At 42.9% G+C, this 20,623-nt stretch overlaps 2 protein-coding genes across 2 annotated transcripts in view; one reads left to right on the top strand and one right to left on the bottom strand.

Annotated features, from left to right (window-relative positions):
- LOC132817356 (ropporin-1-like) overlaps positions 1–6,178 on the bottom strand; it is a 38,404-nt gene extending 32,226 nt beyond the window's left edge. The window contains exon 1 of the mRNA XM_060827765.1: positions 6,066–6,178. Coding sequence (XP_060683748.1) covers positions 6,066–6,178 — 113 coding nt within the window. The remainder of the gene's footprint in view (positions 1–6,065) is intronic.
- Positions 6,179–19,897: 13,719 nt separating this feature from the next.
- The window catches only part of kalrna (kalirin RhoGEF kinase a), a 744,968-nt gene continuing 744,242 nt past the window's right edge, over positions 19,898–20,623 (top strand). Inside the window, exon 1 of the mRNA XM_060827256.1 lies at positions 19,898–20,501. Within this exon, the coding sequence (XP_060683239.1) occupies positions 20,435–20,501 (67 nt within the window). The 5' untranslated portion in view covers positions 19,898–20,434. The remainder of the gene's footprint in view (positions 20,502–20,623) is intronic.

Genomic DNA, 20,623 nt, shown 5'->3' on the forward strand with positions numbered 1-20,623 from the left:
GAGGGGGGTGGTCGCAGGGGCTCATGAGCGATGTGCTGTAGTCTCCTGAACAGGAAACAGGCTTCACAGAAAACTCTTGGGTCCCAGAGGAGAGGCATTGAATCGATTAACCGAATAATCAGTTATCTGAATGAAATAGTGCCCGCCCATCTCGTTCGGTTAATCAAGGTTCCTCGTATATGGATTTCAGTAAGGTATTTGATAAGCTTCCCCATGGCAGGCTATTGCTGAAAATACATGGGATTGAGGGTGATTTAGTGGTTTGGATCAGAAATTGGCTTGCTGAAAGAAGACAGAGGGTGGTGGTTGATGAGAAATGTTCACCCTAGAGTTCAGTTACTAGAGGGGTACCACAATGATCTGTTGTGGGGCCATTGTTGTTTGTCATTTTTATAAATGACCTGGATGCGGACATAGGAGGATAGATTAGTAAGTTTGTGGATGACACTAAGATCGTTGGAATTGTGGATAGTACTGAAGGATGTTGCAGTTTACAGAGGGGCATAGATAAGCTGCAGAGCTGTGATGAGAGGTAGCTAATGGACTTAAATGCAGAAAAATGAGAGGTGATTCACTTTGGAAGAGGCAACTGGAATAAAGAGTACTGGGCTAATGGTAAGATTCTTGGTAGTGTCGATGAGCAGAGAGATCTCGGTGTCCATGTACATAGATACCTGAAAGATTCCACACAGATTGATAGGGTGGTTAAAAAGGCATTGACTGTGTTAGCTTTTATTAGTAGAGGGATTGAATTTCGGAGCCACAAGGTCATGCTGCAGCTATACAAAATTGTGGTGCAGTCGCACTTGGAGTATTGTATACAGTTCTGGTCACTGCATTGTAGGAAGGATATGGAAGTTTTGGAGATGGTTCAATAGAGATTTACTGGCATGTTGCCTGGAGGGAGGGTCTTAAGAGGAAAGGCTGAGGGACTAGAGGCTGTTTTCATTTGAGAGAAGAAGGTTGAGAGGTGACTTAATTGAGACATATAAGCTAATGAGAGGATTAGATAGGGTGGACAGTGAAAGCCTTTTTCCTCAGATGATGATGCTAGCATGAGAGGACATAGCTTTAAATTGATGGGTGACAATATAGGACAGGTGTCGAAGGTAGTTTCTTTACTCAGAGAGTAATAGGGGTGTGGAATGCACAGCTGAAAATGTGTTGCTGGTCAAAGCACAGCAGGCCAGGCAGCATCTCAGGAATAGGGAATTCGACGTTTCGAGCATAAGCCCTTCATCAGGAATGAGAGAGAGTAGCCAAGCAGGCTAAGATAAAAGGTAGGGAGGAGGGACTTGGGGGAGGGGCGATGGAGGTGGGATAGGTGGAAGGAGGTCAAGGTGAGGGTGATAGGCCGGAGTGGGGTGGGGGCGGAGAGGTCAGGAAGAAGATTGCAGGTTAGGAGGGCGGTGCTGAGTTGAGGGAACCGACTGAGACAAGGTGGGGGGAGGGGAAATGAGGAAACTGGAGAAATCTGAGTTCATTCCTTGTGGTTGGAGGGTTCCCAGGCGGAAGGTGAGGCGCTCCTCCTCCAGCCGTCGTGTTGTTATGTTCTGCCGGTGGAGGAGTCCAAGGACCTGCATGTCCTCGGTGGAGTGGGAGGGAGAGTTAAAGTGTTGAGCCACGGGGTGGTTGGGTTGGTTGGTCCGGGCGTCCCTGAGGTGTTCTCTGAAGCGTTCCGCAAGTAAGCGGCCTGTCTCACCAATATAGAGGAGGCCACATCGGGTGCAGCGGATGCAATAGATGATGTGTGTGGAGGTACAGGTGAACTTGTGGCGGATATGGAAGGATCCCTTGGGGCCTTGGAGGGAAGTGAGTGTGGACGTGTGGGCGCAAGTTTTACATTTCCTGCGGTTGCAGGGGAAGGTGCCAGGGGTGGAGGTTGGGTTGGTGGGGGGTGTGGATCTGACGAGGGAGTCACGATGGGAGTGGTCCTTGCGGAACGCTGATGGGGAGGGGAGGGAAATATATCCTTGGTGGTGGGGTCCGTTTGGAGGTGGCGGAAATGACGGCGGATGATACGTTGTATGCGGAGGTTGGTGGGGTGGTAGGTGAGAACCAGTGGGGTTCTGTCTTGGTGGCGGTTGGAGGAGCGGGGCTCAAGGGTGGAGGAGCGGGAAGTGGAGGAGATGCGGTGGAGGGCATCGTCGATCATGTCTGGGGGGAATCTGCGGTCCTTGAAGAAGGAGGCCATCTGGGCTGTGCGGTGTTGGAACTGGTCCTCCTGGGAGCAGATGCGGCGGAGACGAAGGAATTGGGAATATGGGATGGCGTTTTTGCAGGGGGCAGGGTGGGAGGAGGTGTAGTCCAGGTAGCTGTGGGAGTCAGTCGGTTTTTCATAGATGTCTGTGTTGAGTCGGTCGCCCGAGATAGAGATGGAAAGGTCTAGGAAGGGGAGGGAGGAGTCTGAGACAGTCCAGGTGAATTTCAGGTCGGGATGGAAGGTGTTAGTAAAGTTGATGAACTGTTCAACCTCCTCGTGGGAGCACGAGGCAGTGCCGATACAGTCATCGATGTAGCGGAGGAAAAGGTGGGGGGTGGTGCCAGTGTAGTTGCGGAAGATGGACTGTTCCACATATCCTACGAAGAGGCAGGCATAGCTGGGGCCCATGCGGGTGCCCATGGCAACTCCTTTAGTTTGGAGGAAGTGGGAGGATTGAAAAGAGAAGTTATTCAGGGTGAGGACCAGTTCAGTCAGTCGAAGGAGGGTGTCAGTGGAAGGGTACTGGTTGGTGCGGCGGGAAAGGAAGAAGCAGAGGGCTTTGAGTCCTTCGTGATGGGGGATGGAGGTGTACAGGGACTGGATGTCCATAGTGAAAATAAGGCGTTGGGGACTGGGGGAGCGAAAATCCTGGAGGAGGTGGAGGGCGTGGGTGGTGTCCCGAACATAGGTGGGGAGTTCTTGGTCTAAAGGGGACAGGACCGTGTTGAGGTATTGGGAGATGAGTTCGGTGGGGCAGGAGCAGGCTGAGGCAATGGGTCGGCCGGGGCAGGCAGGTTTGTGAATTTTGGGCAGGAGGTAGAAACGGGCGGTGCGGGGTTGTGGGACTATGAGGTTGGAGGCGGTGGATGGGAGATCCCCTGAGGTGATGAGGTCATGGATGGTCTGGGAGATGATGGTTTGGTGGTGGGAGGTGGGGTCGTGGTCAAGGGGACGATAAGAGGAGGCGTCCGCGAGCTGGCGTTTGGCTTCAGCCGTATAAAGGTCAGTGCGCCAAACTACCACCGCGCCTCCCTTGTCTGCGGGTTTGATGGTGAGGTTGGGATTGGAGCGGAGGGAGTGGAGGTCTGCACGTTCTGAGGGTGAGAGGTTGGAGTGGGTGAGAGGGGTGGACAGGTTGAGTCGGTTAATGTCACGGCGGCAGTTGGCTATAAAGAGGTCGAGGGCGGGTAGGAGGCCAGCACGGGGTGTCCAGGTGGATGGGGTGTGTTGGAGGCGGGAGAAGGGGTCGTCAGAGGGTGGGCGGGAGTCTTGGTTGTGAAAGTAGGCACAGAGGCGAAGGCGGTGGAAGAATTGTTCAATATCTCGACGCGTGTGGAACTCATTAATCCAAGGGCGTAGGGGAGCCTACAACAGTAGTAGACTTGCCAACCTTATGGACATTTAAATGGTCATTAGTTAGAAATATGGATGAAAATGGAATAGTATAGGATAACTGGGCTTCAGATTGGTTCAATTGGTCAGCGCAACATCGAGGACTGAAGGACCTGGACTGTGCTGCAATGTTCTATGTTCGATAGAGGAGAAGGAGGCTATTTGGCCCAATAAATGAACTCCACCATTTGATTGTGGCTGGTATGTTTTTCAACTCCATTCTCCTGCCTTTTCCTTGTAACCCTTGATCCCCTTACTGATCAAGAACCTAGCTATCTCTGTCTTAAATGCATTCAATGCCTTGGACTCCACATTCCTCTGAAGTAATGAGTTCTGTAGATTCACCACCCTTTGACTGAGAAATTCCTCCTCATCTCAGTTCTAACGAGTTGTCCTTTCACTCTGAGGCTGTGCTCTCAGGTCCTACTCTCTCCTATTAGTGGAAGCATCTTCACAGGTCCAATCTTTCCAGGCCTCTCAATATTCTGTGAGTTTTAATATGATTTCCCTCATTTTTCTAAATTTTATTGAGTACAGAACCAGAGTCCTCAACTGCTCCTTATCTGACAAGCCCTTCATTCCAGGGATTATTCTTATGAACCTCCTGTAGAGCTTCTCTAATGACAGTATATCCTTCCTTAGATAAGGAGCCCGAAACTGCTAACGATATTCTGACTAGAGTCTTGTACAGCCTCAACAGTATACCTCTCCTCTTGTATTCTAGCCCTCTTGAAATGAATGCTAAATGAACCTTAAGAGAATCTGGAACTTGGATTTCTAAGTCCATGTGTGATTCAGATTTCTGAAGGCAGTTTGCATTTAGAAAATAGCTTATGCCTCCAAAGCGCACAATCTCACATTTTTTCACACTGTATTCCATTTTCCACTTCTTTGCCCATTCTCCCAGTCTGTTCATGTTCTTCTGCAGCCTCCCTGCCTCCTCAACATTACCAGTCCCTCAACCTATCTTTGTGTCATCAGCAAACTTAGCAACAATGCCTTAGTTCTGTCATCCAGATTGGTAATGTATAATGTGAATAGTTGCAGTCCCAGTACTGACCCCTGCAGAACTCCATTAGTCACTGGCTGCCATCGTGTGAAAGACCTCTTTACCCCACTACCTGCCTTCTGCCAGTCAGCCAAAGCTCCTGTTCCCCAGCTCTTCAGCATCTATCAGATCACTTCATTGCCTGCTCCAATTGTGTAGAACATAGTATGCTAGGATGATGTGGTACACTCAACCATCAAACAGATACTGACTCCACTTACCTTGTATATTGTCCCAGACATTTCCTTGTTGCATTTCGCATCTAGAGAATGTAAAGTAATGGCAGGCAATATATTTCATGGTGAACACCATCAGTACTAGTCCCCACCTTGTCACTAAATATCCCGGCAGAGCCTTCTGTTTCCTTTTATCTTGCATTTCTCCCCAGCCCATTTCCACCCATCTGCATCAACTCAATGGAGACTCACCACATTTAAATATGTCTACAATTGTCCTCCCTGCCTCATGAACACCAACATTACACTTTAATGATATCCACTCTGGATCACCATGCTTTCTTGTGAAGGCCACAATTGTGGTCACTGGCAATAACCCTCCTTCCCGTGTAGCCTATCATGACTTCCAATGCTTTTCTACTTACCTTCATGTACTAGAGACTCCCCCCAGCTCTGTCCTAATCCCCACTACTACAAATGTCTCTGTTTTCCACCCTCCTGCAATGACTACCCACTCCTTTCAGCAGGGATGTCACCTTTGCCCCTACACTCCCTTTGCACCCATCTCAACAACAAATGCATGGACTTTGGGCCCAGCAATGTCTGGCTGGTCGTTGGTCGGAGTTAGATTGAGGTTGGGTATTGAATCTAGCAGGGATGGCTCCGTGGCTGGAGTTACATGGGAAGATGGAATAGAGGTTGGGGATGACCTGGTCATGGGGGTAGTTTTCTGAAATCCATGGAGTAGAAAGATTTAGGAGCAGGCATAGCTAGGGCAGGGGTGCAAGTGGGGGCTTATTTTAATAGCTACACATGAGTTAGAGTCAGTTTTAACATTTTAAGTTTACATTATAATTATTAAGCTTCAGCGAATTGGAACCCTCCAAATTCTCCTGCTTTAGAATGGGTTACAGATACTGGGAAAATTAGGAAGTTAATTTTCTGGGCAATTCCCAAGGAGTTTGCTGCTCTGGAATTCCACATATTAACTGCAGAAGCAACTATTTGGCAATTGGAATATCTGGGCACTAGCCTCATATTTTCTGTAAAATGCAATAATTTTTGATCTCATTGTTCTTGGTGCCTGTTCTAAGCCAGTGAAGTGAATATTCATGTCAGAAATCATAGAGAAGTCCATGTCTTTTCAACCACTATTAAAGCATAGACCATTTGTGTGAAGGCCAAATGTAAAGAGATAAATCATGAATAGAATAAGATAAAAATACACTCTAAAAATGTAACCTACTCTGTAGACCATTGAATAATATCAGCAGGCTGAGCCCTAATGCAGTCTTTAGTATATTGTTTCAGGATGTCAGGAAGTTGTGCTACAGATCCAAATTTATGCGAAGAAGGCATCCTTACTGGTCCTATGGAAACATGAAATTGATAATTGCTTATGTGAACAAATTATTGACAACAAATGAAATATTCTTCCATTTTAAACAGCTGTATTTAAAAGTAAACATGCATTCACAAACTGGTACATCAGTTTTTATAGTTACAGGCTCATGTGCCACAAGTGAAAAAAACTTTATCAATAAAACAGAAATTCCAAATCTTGATTTGCACTTTCTTTTGCCCCAGAGCAAATTCTGAAGTCTAACTTTACTTCTTAGTTGATACTAATTGTGATATTTTCCCAGCTGGCCACTCCTGAAGCCTTGTGGTAATTGCTACTTTTACCAATATGTGGTCATGGATAAGAATTTGTTGAGGTAGCTCATCATCATCAATCTTACTTTGCATTGTTTTGGGCCCATCCATTGATTTCTGGTAGAAGTTAGACCAACATAGAGCATCTACAGAGAGACACTATTGTTTTATAACTGCAATATATATTAGTCATAGAGTCATAGAGATGTACAGCATGGAGACAGACCTTTCGGTCCCACTTGTCTGCACTGACCAGATATCCTAAATTAATCCAATCCCATTTGCCAGTGTTTGGCCTATCTTTCTCTAACCCTTTCTATTCATATACCTATCCAGATGCCTTGTAAATGTTGTAATTGAACCAGCCCCCAACACTTCCTCTAGAAGTTAACTCCATACACACGACTCCCTCTGTGTGAAAAAAAAATGACCCTTAGGTCCCTTTTAAACATATCCTCTCTCACCTTAAACCAATGCTCTCTAGTTTTGGACTTTCCTGGGGAAAAGACCTTGACTATTCACCCTATCCATACCCCTCATGATTTTATAAACTTCTATAAAGTCACCCCTCAGCCTCTGGCGCTCCAGGAAAAACAGCCCCTCTCCCTATAATGCAAACCTCCAACCATGGCAATATCCTTGTAAATCTTTTCTGAACTCTTTCAAGTTTCACAACATTTTTCCTATAGCAGGGAAACCAGATATGATAGTAACAAGTTACATTTGGTCAAGAGCAATTATTGGGATCTGAGGAGTCTAGTCCAAATCCATCGTGTCCTTCCAAAAATTAGAACAGAACTACTTGGTTCTACTTACAGACTGTAGGTGACATCTATGGCCTGGGCAGAGCCGATGTAAAAGGAACATTAATCCCTTCAGAACAGTTATCTCATACGTTCCTCTTAAGCTTTTCCCCAAAGTTAACCCATTCTACAGCCAGGTACATAACGACAGTATACTACATTTGTCACTACTCCATCTATACCTCAAGTCTGTATCTTCACAAATGTAAAGTTCTCTGGATGTTTGCCTATTTCGCAGAATGTACTTTTTACAGACACAGATGAATGGTGATCTTTCACTTGAAGATTGTTGAACCTGGTTCTGATCTGTGGATCATTTCTCTTTTGGAGCATCTTTTATCTTGCTTTATGGAAGATGGTGTTATTTGTAGATATGGTTATAGCTCCATTACCTTATCTAGAGACCTTAATTCTCATGAATTTTCTTTGCAGAGGAATTCCTTTCTGCAACTCATATTATGGACTAGGCCAGACCACTCAAAACACTCTTAAACAGGCAGCCCTAAACCTAATTTTGCAATTTGTTTCAGTAAGTGTACAGTGAAAATTACGCTGAGTACGATAGCTAGGTTGGCTACTAGATTTTAAAACAGACAAAAAGATCTATTCACAAAATTACACAATGAAACACAAAGAACAGAATAAAGGCCCCCAAAGAACTCAATCTATCCAGCTAGACTTAATTAAGCTGTTTCAAATACACACCACAATCCCAATAAGCAAACCAGTACAAATGGAACACATGCTTACAAGGTTGAAGTTGAAGGACAGAAAAGAGAGAGAGTTTCCACACAGCTCCCTGTTAATTTCCCAGTTCAAGACTGAACTAAAACAGCTCAGCTCAGCTCAGCTAAAGAGCTGACCGCTCCCCTTTCATTATACAGGTCACTTCTAAAGCATGACCACTTTGGCCTGAAGTCTCATTGTTTACACATAAACAAAAGACCTCTCAAAATCCTTTCCATCTCTGTACCAAACCAGACTGATTGGAGCCCGGCCCGGTTTATTGCCCCTCTGAATAAAGTCAAGGTCAGAGTCTCCTTGAGCCAAGGAACAGCTTTTAGAGAAAAAAGGGACTAGCTTTGTGACACTCACATAGCTAAAATCATCGAGGACCCTTAATCTTGTGAATACCCATTGTGGAAGACAGCTGTTCAGTCAAGGAGAAAGTGAGGACTGCAGATGCTGGAGATCAGAGCTGAAAATGTGTTACTGGAAAAGCGCAGCAGGTCAGGCAGCATCCAAAGAGCAGGAGAATTGACGTTTCGGGCATGAGCCCTTCTTTAGGAATCATTCAGGAATTCCTGAAGAAGGGCTCATGCCCGAAACGTCGATTCTCCTGCTCCTTGGATGCTGCCTGACCTGCTGCGCTTTTCCAGCAACACATTTTCAGCTGTTCAGTCAAGACAAGTACATTCTTTCTCATCATGTCCTGCAATTCTGGACTAGTTGATAGCTTTCTGATGGCATTTGTGGTGAATAAGATGCTTCAACTGGACCATTCCATCCTTTTCACCATGTCCTTGTTCTGTGGACATTGGCCTAGCTCTCACTGAGTCATTTGGAACTTGTTTTTCTTGAGTTGTTGATCAAGGCTGGGCATGTTACTGTTGAAGTAAATGCTTTCAGATCCTCAGTAATTTCTCTGAAAGATTAATGCAAACTTAGCATCATCTCTGTCATTGGCATTGGCAGTTAACTGGGCATGTCTTGGAAATGTTCCTGTTTCTGAACACCCACAGAAGCATCATTTGGTTGTCTATCCAATTGGCTGAAATTGAGGTGTCTAAGAGAATCAAAGTATAGAATTTCACCTGTGGTTAGGTACTTCAATATCCACCAGCAACAGTTCTTGGCAGCACGTCTATTGAACATGCTGGTTGAATCCTAAAGGACATTGCTATTACACTCGACATGCCACAAGTGGTAAGGGAAGCAATAAGAGGACAAAACTTACTTGTTCTCCTCCTCACAGATCTACTTGACCAGATGAATCTGTCCATTTGTCAAGCAGTCCTTAACCTCATGACCTGGCATATCAGCCATTCTAGTATCACCTTCAATCAAGGAAACGTGCAGCAGACTATGCCTGGAGCAGTATCGGGCATAACTAAGAATGACATGTTAACCTGGTGAAGTTACAACAAGTGGAGCTGGAAAGACACAGCAGGATAGACAGTATTGGAAAGTTGACATTTCGGGTCTGGACCTTTCACCAGTCCTGATACCCGAAACATTGCCTTTGCTTGTCCTCCAATGCTGTCTGATCTGCAGTGCCTTACCAGCTCCACATTTTATTAACTCTGACTTCCAGCATCTGTAGACCTTAACTAGCTCGAAGTTACAAGGACTTTTGAAACATGTGTTGCCTGTAACGTAATTACATCACCAACACTTTAAGCACTGTTTCTAAAGCTCGATTTTTCTATAATATGGGGTCGCACAAGAATACATTATAGCGGAATGACCTGTATGCAATAGATTAAAAAAATCACAACAAACTGATCAGACCCTGCCACATTCAGTCAAGAAAGGTGGAGTGCAATTCAACAACTCAATGGAGGAGGATGCTCAACAAGTATATCCATCCTCAATGATGGGGGACTCTAGCACCTCAGTGCAATTGACAAGGCTGAAGCATTCACAGCAATCTACAGCCAGATGTATTAAGTGAATGATTCACCTAAACCTCCTCTTGATATCCCCAATTCCACAAATTCTAGCCTTAATCCAATTTGAACCACTCCACATGATATCATGAAATAGTTCAAGGCACTGGATCCTATAAAGGTTATGGACACCTTTCATTCACTCGTGGGACATGGGCATCACTGGCTGCCCATCAATTATTGCCTGTTCCTAGTTGCTCTTGAACTCAGTGGCTTGCAAGGCACTTCAGAGGGCAGTTGAGAGTCAACCACATTGCTGTTGATCTGGAGTCACATGTAGGCCAGATCAGGTGAGGATGGCAGATTTTCTTCCCTGAAGGTATGGGTTTTTCCCTTACAATTGACAATGGTTTTACGGTCATCGGTAGGTTCTTAATTCCAGACTTTTTTATTAAATTCAAAATCCACCATCTACCATGGCAGGATTTCAACCCATGTCTCTAGAACATTAGCTGAGTTTCTAGATTAATGTCTAGTGGTAATGTCACTAGGTCATTGTCTGGATGGTATTGAGCTTATGTTTTGGAGCTGAAATCATCCAGGAACATAAAGTATTCCATCACAGTACGGTTTTGCGCTTTGTAGATGGAGGATAGACTTTGTGTAATCTGGAAGTGAGTTACTCATTGAATTCAAAACCTCCAACTTAATATTGTAACCATAGTATTTATATACTGAATGCAGTTCATGGTCCACGGTAATCTCCATGATGTTGATGCTGGGGGATTCATTAACATTCTGACAATATTCTGACAATAACACTGAAGATTTATGCTCCAAAACTAGCCATACTCCTAGCCAAAGTGTTCCAATCCAGTTCAAACACTGGCATATACCTGATAATGTGGTAAATAGCCCATCTAAGCACTATTCACAAAAACCATAACAAATTGAACCTGGCCAATTTAACATTGTCTGCCAGTCTATTCTCAAACATCAACAAAGTAATGGAAGTAAAACAAAGTAATTGAATATTTCACTAACTGCCATGGCAGAACTTTAATCCATGCACCTATCACGTCAGGCTCACTGAAGTCACCTTCTTGGGCGGCACGGTGGCACAGTGGTTAGCGCTGCTGCCTCACAGCGCCAGGGACCTGGGTTCAATTCCCGCCTCAGGCGACTGACTGTGTGGAGTTTGCACGTTCTCCCCGTGTCTGCGTGGGTTTCCTCCGGGTGCTCCGGTTTCCTCCCACAGTCCAAAGATGTGCGGGTCAGGTGAATTGGCCATGCTAAATTGCCCGTAGTGTTAGGTAAGGGGTATATGTAGGGGTATGGGTGGGTTGCGTTTCGGCAGGTCGGTGTGGACTTGTTGGGCCGAAGGGCCTGTTTCCACACTGTAAGTAATCTAATCTAATCTAAACATTAGGCTGGACTTCTGGATTAGATTAGATTAGACTTACAGTGTGGAAACAGGCCCTTCGGCCCAACAAGTCCACACCGACCCGCCGAAGCGCAACCCACCCATACATTTACCCCTTACCTAACACTACGGGCAATTTAGCTTGGCCAATTCACCTAACCCGCACATCTTTGCCACCGTGGATGAATGGATAATAATACTACTATGCCACCAACTTCCCTTCCAAACTTATGACTCCTACCATCCAGAAGGATAAGGGCAGTGGATATATGGGAACACCCTACTTGCAAGTTCCCATCTAAGGTGCACATCGCCCTGCATTGCAATTATATTGTTGTTCCTTTGCTGTCACTGGGTCAAAATCCTAAAGCCCTGCCTAACAGCAATGTGGTGTGCTCCACCACATGAACATTAGCACTTCAGGAACACAGTTTACTACTACCTTTTGAGGGAAATTAGGGATATTCAATAAATATTTGCTTAGCTAATGATGCCCACATTGTGTAAACATATTAAAACTAAGGGAGCTAACTTCACAGAGAGAGCAAATTGAAAGTAAGAGTTTGCGTGTTCTCGCTGTGTCTGTATGGGTTTTCTCTGGGTGCTCCAGTTTCCTCCCACAGTTCAAAGATGCACAAGTTAGGTGAATTGGCCATGCTAATTTGCCCATGGTGTTCAGTCATGTGTAGGTTAGGTGCATTAGTCTGGGTAAATGTAGAGTAGGGTAGGGAAATGGGTCTGGGTGGGTTGCTCTTCGGAGGGTCGCTGGGAACTTGTTGGGCCAAAGGGCCTGATTCCACACAGTAGGGATTCTAAATTTTTAATTATCTGGTCTGATCTTCCATCTGGATGCAAATATTTTACCTCCTAGAACCATCCATAGTATCAGCAGTTGTGGATTTATTATGAATTTCCATAAGTTAGTTCATTAAATGATGAATCAAGAATAAATATGGAATCTGATGTTGATTTTTAAAAAAAATTCAAGTACAGGTTGAGGATGATATTTTTATGGCCAGCATGTATTCATATCCTGAATTGTGTTTAAGAAGGTATTGATGAACCATTTAAAACATTGTAGTCTGTGAGGTAAATTACAGTGAAATATCTTCCATCTTTCTTTGTGTACTACTTATTATTAAATGTATGTTTTGTTAACCTGTGAATGAAACAAAAAAACTTACTTTATATGAAAATGACCATAATATCAGTCCGCCATATTACTTTTGTATCAGCAGTTCATGGCAGAACATCTTCTTGCTTCAAAGTTTTTGAGGGCAACTTGGCAACTGAATTGAGAACACCCAAAACTGAAACTAATTTGGTCCTGGATTAGTTAATACTTTCCTTTTCAACCTTCTAAAATTCACATTTTAATTCTGGTATCCATACTTAACATGAATGAAATCTATTCAATCTTCCAGAGATAAAGTGATTGCAAACAAACGAGGGTACAATTCTAATTCTTGTCTCACTGATTTTCAATAGTGTTTTTCGATCTACAAATGCAGCCACTTTTATAACCATCAAATTTGCTTCTTTTTTTCTCTCATTTTAAAATGCTTCATTAATTGTTTGCTTCCCCCTTTTACATTTCCCCAAAATGTATTTTTGCTAATGCCTTTTTGTCATTGATGCATTGCACACTGTCTTTTGCATCCTCAACCCTCTTTTTAAATAAAACTAATGACTTACCCTCCTTAAGTTATTAGCTATTCACTTCTAAAGAAACACTAATAAATAAATATTATAACATAACAGATGGCAATATCTGTCACAATAAATACTACAAACATGAATTATTTATAAAAATAAATTATGGAGCTGAAGTTCAATTTGTGTCAAGATAGTAAATGGGAAATTATAGATTGTGAACTGTTACACATCTTGCCTAGTTTTAACTTTCCAACTTGAATTCTATCTCTAATATTAAATGTGAGACCCTTTTTAAAAAAAAATTCTTAGGATGTGTGTGATTCTGGCAAAGCTGCACTAGTTTTTCCTAGAGCCCTGAGAAGGAAGTAATAAGCTTCCAGCTTGAACTACTACAGTCTTTCGGTGAGGGTGCTCCAATATTTTTCATTAAGTATGAAACAAAGGAAGATAGTGACAAAGTACTTTCTTCATCCTACTTTGTTTTCTTTCTGTTGCATTCAAGTAAAATATGCAAACATTCTATTTAAATACATTTTTGAGAACACACAGGCACAAGCTGGAAGACAGACAGGTACAAAAGGATACAAGTATAAAGGAAGACGTACACCTGGAGTCTATCACAGCAAAAGTAACAGAGTAAATGAATACCGGACACTAAATGGTTATCCTTTAAAACATTTGTCCAATTGGAAGATAGAAAAATATGCTGTGCAGAGTGACCAACATAGTCCTTTCAGGAGTGACCTTGCTGAGGTGACAAGAATATTAAAAAAATGATAACATTCTGAATGAATGCTAGGAAAGGGCAGAGTGGTTGCTTTGTTAGTCAGGCATGCAGAGATGACATTAGGTCAAAATACCCCAAACATAGATTCAGTTTGGATAGCAATAGGGAACATAGGAAGTCACTTGAGGGAGTAGTTTATAGCTTGCCTAACTAAACACACTATGGAACAGGACATATGGAATACATAATAAGACCATAAGACATAGGAGTGAAAGCAAGGCCATTCGGCCCATTGGGTCCACTCTGCCATTTAATTATGGCTGATGGGCATTTCAATTCCACTTTCATGCACTCTCCCTGTAACCCTTAATTTCTTGCGAGATCAAGAATTTATCAATCTCTGCCTTGAAGGTACCCAACGACCCGGCCTCCACTGCGCTCTGTGGCAATGAATTCCACAGGCCTACCACTCTCTAGATGAAGAAATGTCTCCTCATTTCTGTTCTAAATTGACCCCCTCTAATTTTAAGGCTGTGTACATGGGTCCTACTCTTCCTGCCTAATGGAAACAACTTCCCAGCATCCACCCTTTCTAAGCCATGCATTACCTTGTAAGTTTTTATTAGATCTCTCCTCAACCTTCTGAAGTGGGCGGCACGGTGGCACAGTGGTTAGCACTACTGCCTCACAGCGCCTGAGACCCGGGTTCAATTCCCGACTCAGGCGACTGACTGTGTGGAGTTTGCACGTTCTCCCCGTGTCTGCGTGGGTTTCCTCCGGGTGCTCCGGTTTCCTCCCACAGTCCAAAGATGTGCGGGTCAGGTAAATTGGCCATGCTAAATTGCCCGTAGTGTTAGGTAAGGGGTAAATGTAGGGGTATGGGTGGGTTGCGCTTCGGCGGGTCGGTGTGGACTTGTTGGGCCGAAGGGCCTGTTTCCACACTGTAAGTAATCTATCTAAAAAACTCTAATGAATACAATCCCAGGATCCTCAGCCGTTCATCATATGTTAGACCTACCATTCCAGGGATCATGGGTGTGAATCTCTGCTGGACACGCTCCAGTGCCAGTATGTCCTTCCTGAGATGTGTGGTCCAAAATTGGACACAGTATTCTAAAGGGGGACTAACTAGAGCTTTATAAATTCTCAGAAGTACTTCGCTGCTTTTATATCCCAACCTCCTTGAGATTTCTTAATCACAGAGTCAACCTGCGAATCAATCTTTAGAGAATCCTGGACTAGCGGCACGGTGGCACAGTGGTTAGCACTGCTGCCTCACAGCACCTGTAGACCCGGGTTCAATTCCCGACTCAGGTGACTGACTGTGTGGAGTTTGCACGTTCTCCCCGTGTCTGCGTGGGTTTCCTCCGGGTGCTCCGGTTTCCTCCCACAGTCACAAAGATGTGCGGGTCAGGTGAATTGGCCAAGCTAAATTGCCCGTAGTGTTAAGTAAGGGGTAATATGTAGGGGTATGGGTGGGTTGCGCTTCGGCGGGTCGGTGTGGACTTGTTGGGCCGAAGGGCCTGTTTCCACACTGTAAGTCTAATCTAATCTAAAAAAAAAGCACTCCCAGATCCCTTTGTACTTTGGCTTTATGAATATTCTCACAGTTTAAAAAATAGTCCATGCCTGTATTCTTTTTTCCAAAGTGCAAGACCTCACACTTGCTCACATTGAATTTCATCAGCCATTTCCTGGACCACTCTTCTAAACTGTCTAAATCTTTCTGCAGCCTCCCCACCTCCTGCCTGTCCGCCTAACTTTGTATCATCGGCGAACTTCCCCAGTCCCTTCATCCAGATCATTAATATATAAAGTGAAATGGAAGGTTTAAAAAAAAGGTCCAGTGACAATCATGGGTGATATAGATTAAGTGAATCAGATTTGCAAAATTAGTCTGGAAGATAGGTTTTTAGAGTATTTTTGAATAATTCTTATGGCAGCACATGCTAGAGCCAACTAATGAGCAGGCTAATCTGGTAATGTGAAATAAAACAAGATTAGTTAACTAACTGATAGTAAAGATGTTCCTTTGTAGCAAAGATCATACCATGATTGAATTTCATATATACATCCAGGAAGGGGAGACTGGGCCAAATATTAGTGTTATAAACTTAGTTAAGGGTAATTATAGTGATTAGAAGGCAAATCTCACTAAAGTTAACTGAGAAATCATTAAGGCAAAGGTCAGCAGGGATGCAGTGTCAGACATTGATACAAATACTTCACAAAATCCAGCAAAGATCCTTTCTAGTGAGAAAGAAAATATCTGACTATCTGGGATAGGCACCCAATCCATGTCGAAGAAAGTTAAATATAGTATAAAACTTCAAAGTATAAAACATAAATAGAAGATTGGATTACATGTTTAAAAATTAGAATATGAGTAAAAATTGACTGGAAATGTAAAAGCAAAAGTAAGAGTTTACTGGTATTTACAAATATAAAAATAAGTCATGAATTCTGGTTCTCTTCTCAATGAGCCTGAGAAGTTAATAATGTAAAATCAGGAATGACAGACATATTGAACGGATATTTTGCATTTCACCATAGAAAACTGGAATAATATTCCAGAAATAAGTCTACACCAACAAGTGAAAGTGAGGGAAGATCTTAAAATGATTACAATCACCATTGAAAGTTTACCGAGAAAATTATTTGAACTAAAAGCTGACAAGTCTTCAGGTTCTGATGGACTTTATTTTAGGATCTTAAAAGAAATGGTTGCTGATACAGTAGATGTGTGGATTTTAATTTTGTAAAATTCTTTAAATTCTGAAAATGGGATAGGAAAATAATGCATATAATCTGTCCATTAGGAAAGGTTGGAAACAGAAGCAGGAAATTACAAGCCTTAACTGTTGTTGGAATCTATCATTAAAGTATTTCAATACAATTATGCAGCATCAACATTGCTTTATGAAATGACAATCATATATGATACATTAATTAGACTTCCTTTAGTAAATAAAGGCCAACCTATGAAGGTCGTCAACTTAGATTGTCAGAAGGCATTTGACAAGGTGTGCCATCAAATAGTACGACACGAAATAAAATTTCATGGGGTAGGAGTAACATGTTAAAAAATAGGAGCAGAATTAGGCCATTTAGCTCATTGAGTCTACCCCACTATTTGATCATGGCTGATATGTTTCTCAACCCCCATTCTTCTGTCTTCTCCTGTAACCCTTGATACTCTTACCAATTAAGAACCTATCCATCTCTGTCTTTAAGACAATCAATGACTTGGCCCCACAGTCTTCTGTGACATTGAATTTCGCAGATTGACTACCCTCTGGCTAAATAAATTCCTCCACATCTCAGTTCTAAAGACCGTCCCTTCACTCTGAGGCTTTGCCCTCAGATACTGGTCTTCCCTACTAGAGGAAACATCTTCTCCATGTCAACTCTATCCAGGTCTCTCGCTATTTTGTAAATTTCAATGCGATTCCCCCTCATCCTTCTAAACTCCACAGAGTATAGACTCAGAATCCTCAACCACATATGACAAACCCTTCATTCATTAAGAAAGGATGGAGAATTGATTGGCTAACTGGAAATGGGAAGTCATTTTTGGGTTGATAAAATACAATAAGTGGAGTGTTGCAGGGATTAGTGATTCGACTTCAACTATATTTACAATATGTTCAATATATATGAAGAACTTGGATGATGAAACTGAATGTTTGCCTGGTAAATTTGCTGCTCGCATAACTATAGGGTAGGAAAGAAAGTTGTGAAAATAGCAGGAGTCTATATAATGACATGGATAGGTTACACGGTTGGGCAAAATATTGGCAAGTGGAACATGATGTGTGTAAATATGAACTTGTTCATTTTAGTTGGAAGAATAAAAAATGTATTTTAAATTGGAAAAGACTGCAGAACATTGAGATACAGAAAGATCTGGGTGTCCTGATACTTGAATTATTAATGTACATTAAATGATTAGGAAGGCAAATGGAAAAATGGAATATTGTTTATTGCAAGGGAATGGAAAATAAAAGTAGGAATGTTGTGTTAAAGTTGTACAAGGTGTTGATGAGATGACATCCACAGTTGCTGGATACAATTCTGGACTCCTTATTTAAGAAAGGTCATAATTACATTTATGAAAGTGAGGACTGCAGGTGCTGGAGATTAGAGTCAAAAGTGTGGTGTCGGAAAAGCACAACAGGTCAGGCAGCATCCGAGGAGCAGGAGAATCAACATTTCAGGCAAAAGCCCTTCATCAGGAATTACATTTGTGATAGTTCAAAGAATATTTACTTGACTGATTCCTGGGATGGAGAGTTTATCTTATTGGGAAAAGTCAGACTTGTGGGGCCTGAATCCATTGGACTTTAGAAGAATGAGAGGTAATCTTATTGAAGCATCCTGACAGGACTTGACAGGGTGGATGTTGAAAGCATGTGTCCCTAGTGGCAGGAACTTGAAACTTAAAAACAAGGAACCTTCATTTCGGACAGAGATGAAGGTAAGGATAGGCAGGAAAGTGGGGTTGAGGCCACAATCACATCAGCCATAATCATATTAAATTGAGGAGCAGATCTGTCAGGTCCAATGGCCTACTCCTGGTCATTACTCATATGTTCCTATGGAGTGGTGGAAGTTAAATTGCAGGTCTGCAATTAGCCAGGAACTCTAGACCTCATTGCTAATATTTAATTGCTGGAAAGTATGTATGTAAATGACAGGCTAGGGATGAGCAAAACTCCTCAAACTCAAGCCATCACTTACCAATCATTATTATGACTCACAAGTGAAGAATGGCCACTGGGGTTGTAAACCATAACGGGTCTACATGTCGACTTCTGTCATTGGTTCAGGGAGGATGGAGAGCAGAAATTGGAGAAATGTAGAGTTGATTTAAAAAAAAGGAATTTGGGCTTGGTTGTAATTTTGTCACTAAAATAGAGAGGACCAATGTAAAACGTGACATCATAACCAATATGTTTTAAGCTATATCACGACTATTAACTTTTTATGGCGTGTAACCAATACCTGTAAACGTCTAGACGGCTCTGTTCTGGCGTTATTTAAATGGCAGCTTATTAATAACACATAATTCAAGTATCGCACTGATTTTTCTCTGTTATGGGTCATTGTCTTTTTCCTGCGCTTACGCCGTTTCTTAGCAACTCGGTGACCGCACAAATGATTTGACGACGTTCTGCCCTTGCCCCTCAGTTTGTGTGGTCAATCTGAGCAAGTTCTGCACCCGCGACACCGTGAACAAGATCAAATCCCACTCATTTCATCATTAATAGCCTGAAATAGAGTACAGCAAGCGCCGGCATTACTGACCTAACGTCAATTGTATTTGAGAAAAATAAAAAAAAAGATATTTTTTTTAAAAATTACTATCGTATTGTGGAAAATAATGAAATGACCCTGTTAATGACTGTCAAATGTAATGTCCCTCCGTTTATTTACATAACACGGAGATGTTCCGTCTAAGTCCAGGGAGAAACGGAATTGGTGTGATGAATGAATCCACTATTGCTAAGGCTGATGTCGAGCAGATGGGCTGTGGTTACAGGAAGTATTTTGGGGACAACAGGTGGGCTTAGGTCTTTAGGGAATGTCTTATTCCAACTTCTCATTAATTCAATTAACATAAACGCTCTTCAGAGCGATATGGCTTTTTTTTGGAGCCAATTCTTCAAAGTTGATAAAGAGCTATACCTAAAAGTAATATATTTTCCCTTGATCGATATTGACAGATGCACTGCATTGTGTTGACATTGTAATGAGAGCATTTGTACTGCTTTACAGAAAGGCGTGAATGGGTGAACGGTCCCAAAAATAACCTTTGAAGCCAGCTTGATAATGATTGATACAATGTAACTCCTGGAGGACTTACTCTATGATTGCCTTATTGGGCAAATCAACGACGAATTATCATCACTTTCAATCAGAATACACTTGTATCTACCAGACTAACCCCTGCCATTTTGCATAAAGCAATTTAATTTGGATCATATTCTAGTCTGATTTGTTAAATGCGAATGGTGTATTTATTGTGCACTGGGCTGAGAAAAGTCGGATGTGGTTCAGTACATCGACAAACGCTAGAAGGCGCCATGTGGCCATTCCTCGGCACACAGCGAAGTTGCAAGTCACAGGGACAGTGATCTGTGTTAAATGAGATTTGAACCATTCGGCTGAATGTGAGAATAGTTTGTTGAAGCAAGACTCAGTGCTCCCCTTGTTGTCCCAGACCGCCGATGTCCGGTTACTGACACCCCGCCGTCCCTCAATGGTCTTTGTCAGTACTTGTTTTTCTCCTAATTTTTTACAACCCCACACCCCCAAACAAAATGCAGACAGCCCTCCGGCCGGTGTAACTGTCTCCGGGCCTCTTGTCATTGGGATCATTTCCACGGAAGGCTCCGGAAAGCTGATAACATTGAAGTTGGCTGCAAAGAAGACTTTCATTTCACGGAATTCTCCAGTAACGCAAGGCCTAATCGGGGGAGAGTTGAAGTAGTGGTGGCAGGGCTCCGGAACTGTCCGCTAGTGAAAATGCATTGAGCGAGCCCATGTGTAGCCTATTGTTGCTATTGTGATGCTGCTGTTGGAGAGAGGAGGGCGCCTTTGAACAATAGAGGACAAATATAGAGGCTCTTGGTCGAGCACAGCCTTCCCCAAAACACCACTGCTTAACAGCACCGAATATGGAGCCTAGCCTGCAGTAGAAGTGGATGTAATTTGTTGTATTTCTGCACCGAGCCAACGATGAATTCCGCAGAAGGGGCAGACGAATGCGTCAACGATGGTGACATTGCAGCATTTTTCAAGACAGGTAAGTGGGAATATGATGGGGAGGAGAGGGGCAAAGGGCTTTGTGGGGGCTGGCAAGTGCTTTCACCCTCGTTCAATGTATGAAGCAGCATCCCCAGCATTGCTATCACAATCCACGAGTTC

The sequence above is a fragment of the Hemiscyllium ocellatum genome, chromosome 7 (assembly GCF_020745735.1).
Source record: "Hemiscyllium ocellatum isolate sHemOce1 chromosome 7, sHemOce1.pat.X.cur, whole genome shotgun sequence".
In the NCBI taxonomy this organism is placed as follows: Eukaryota; Metazoa; Chordata; class Chondrichthyes; order Orectolobiformes; family Hemiscylliidae; genus Hemiscyllium; species Hemiscyllium ocellatum.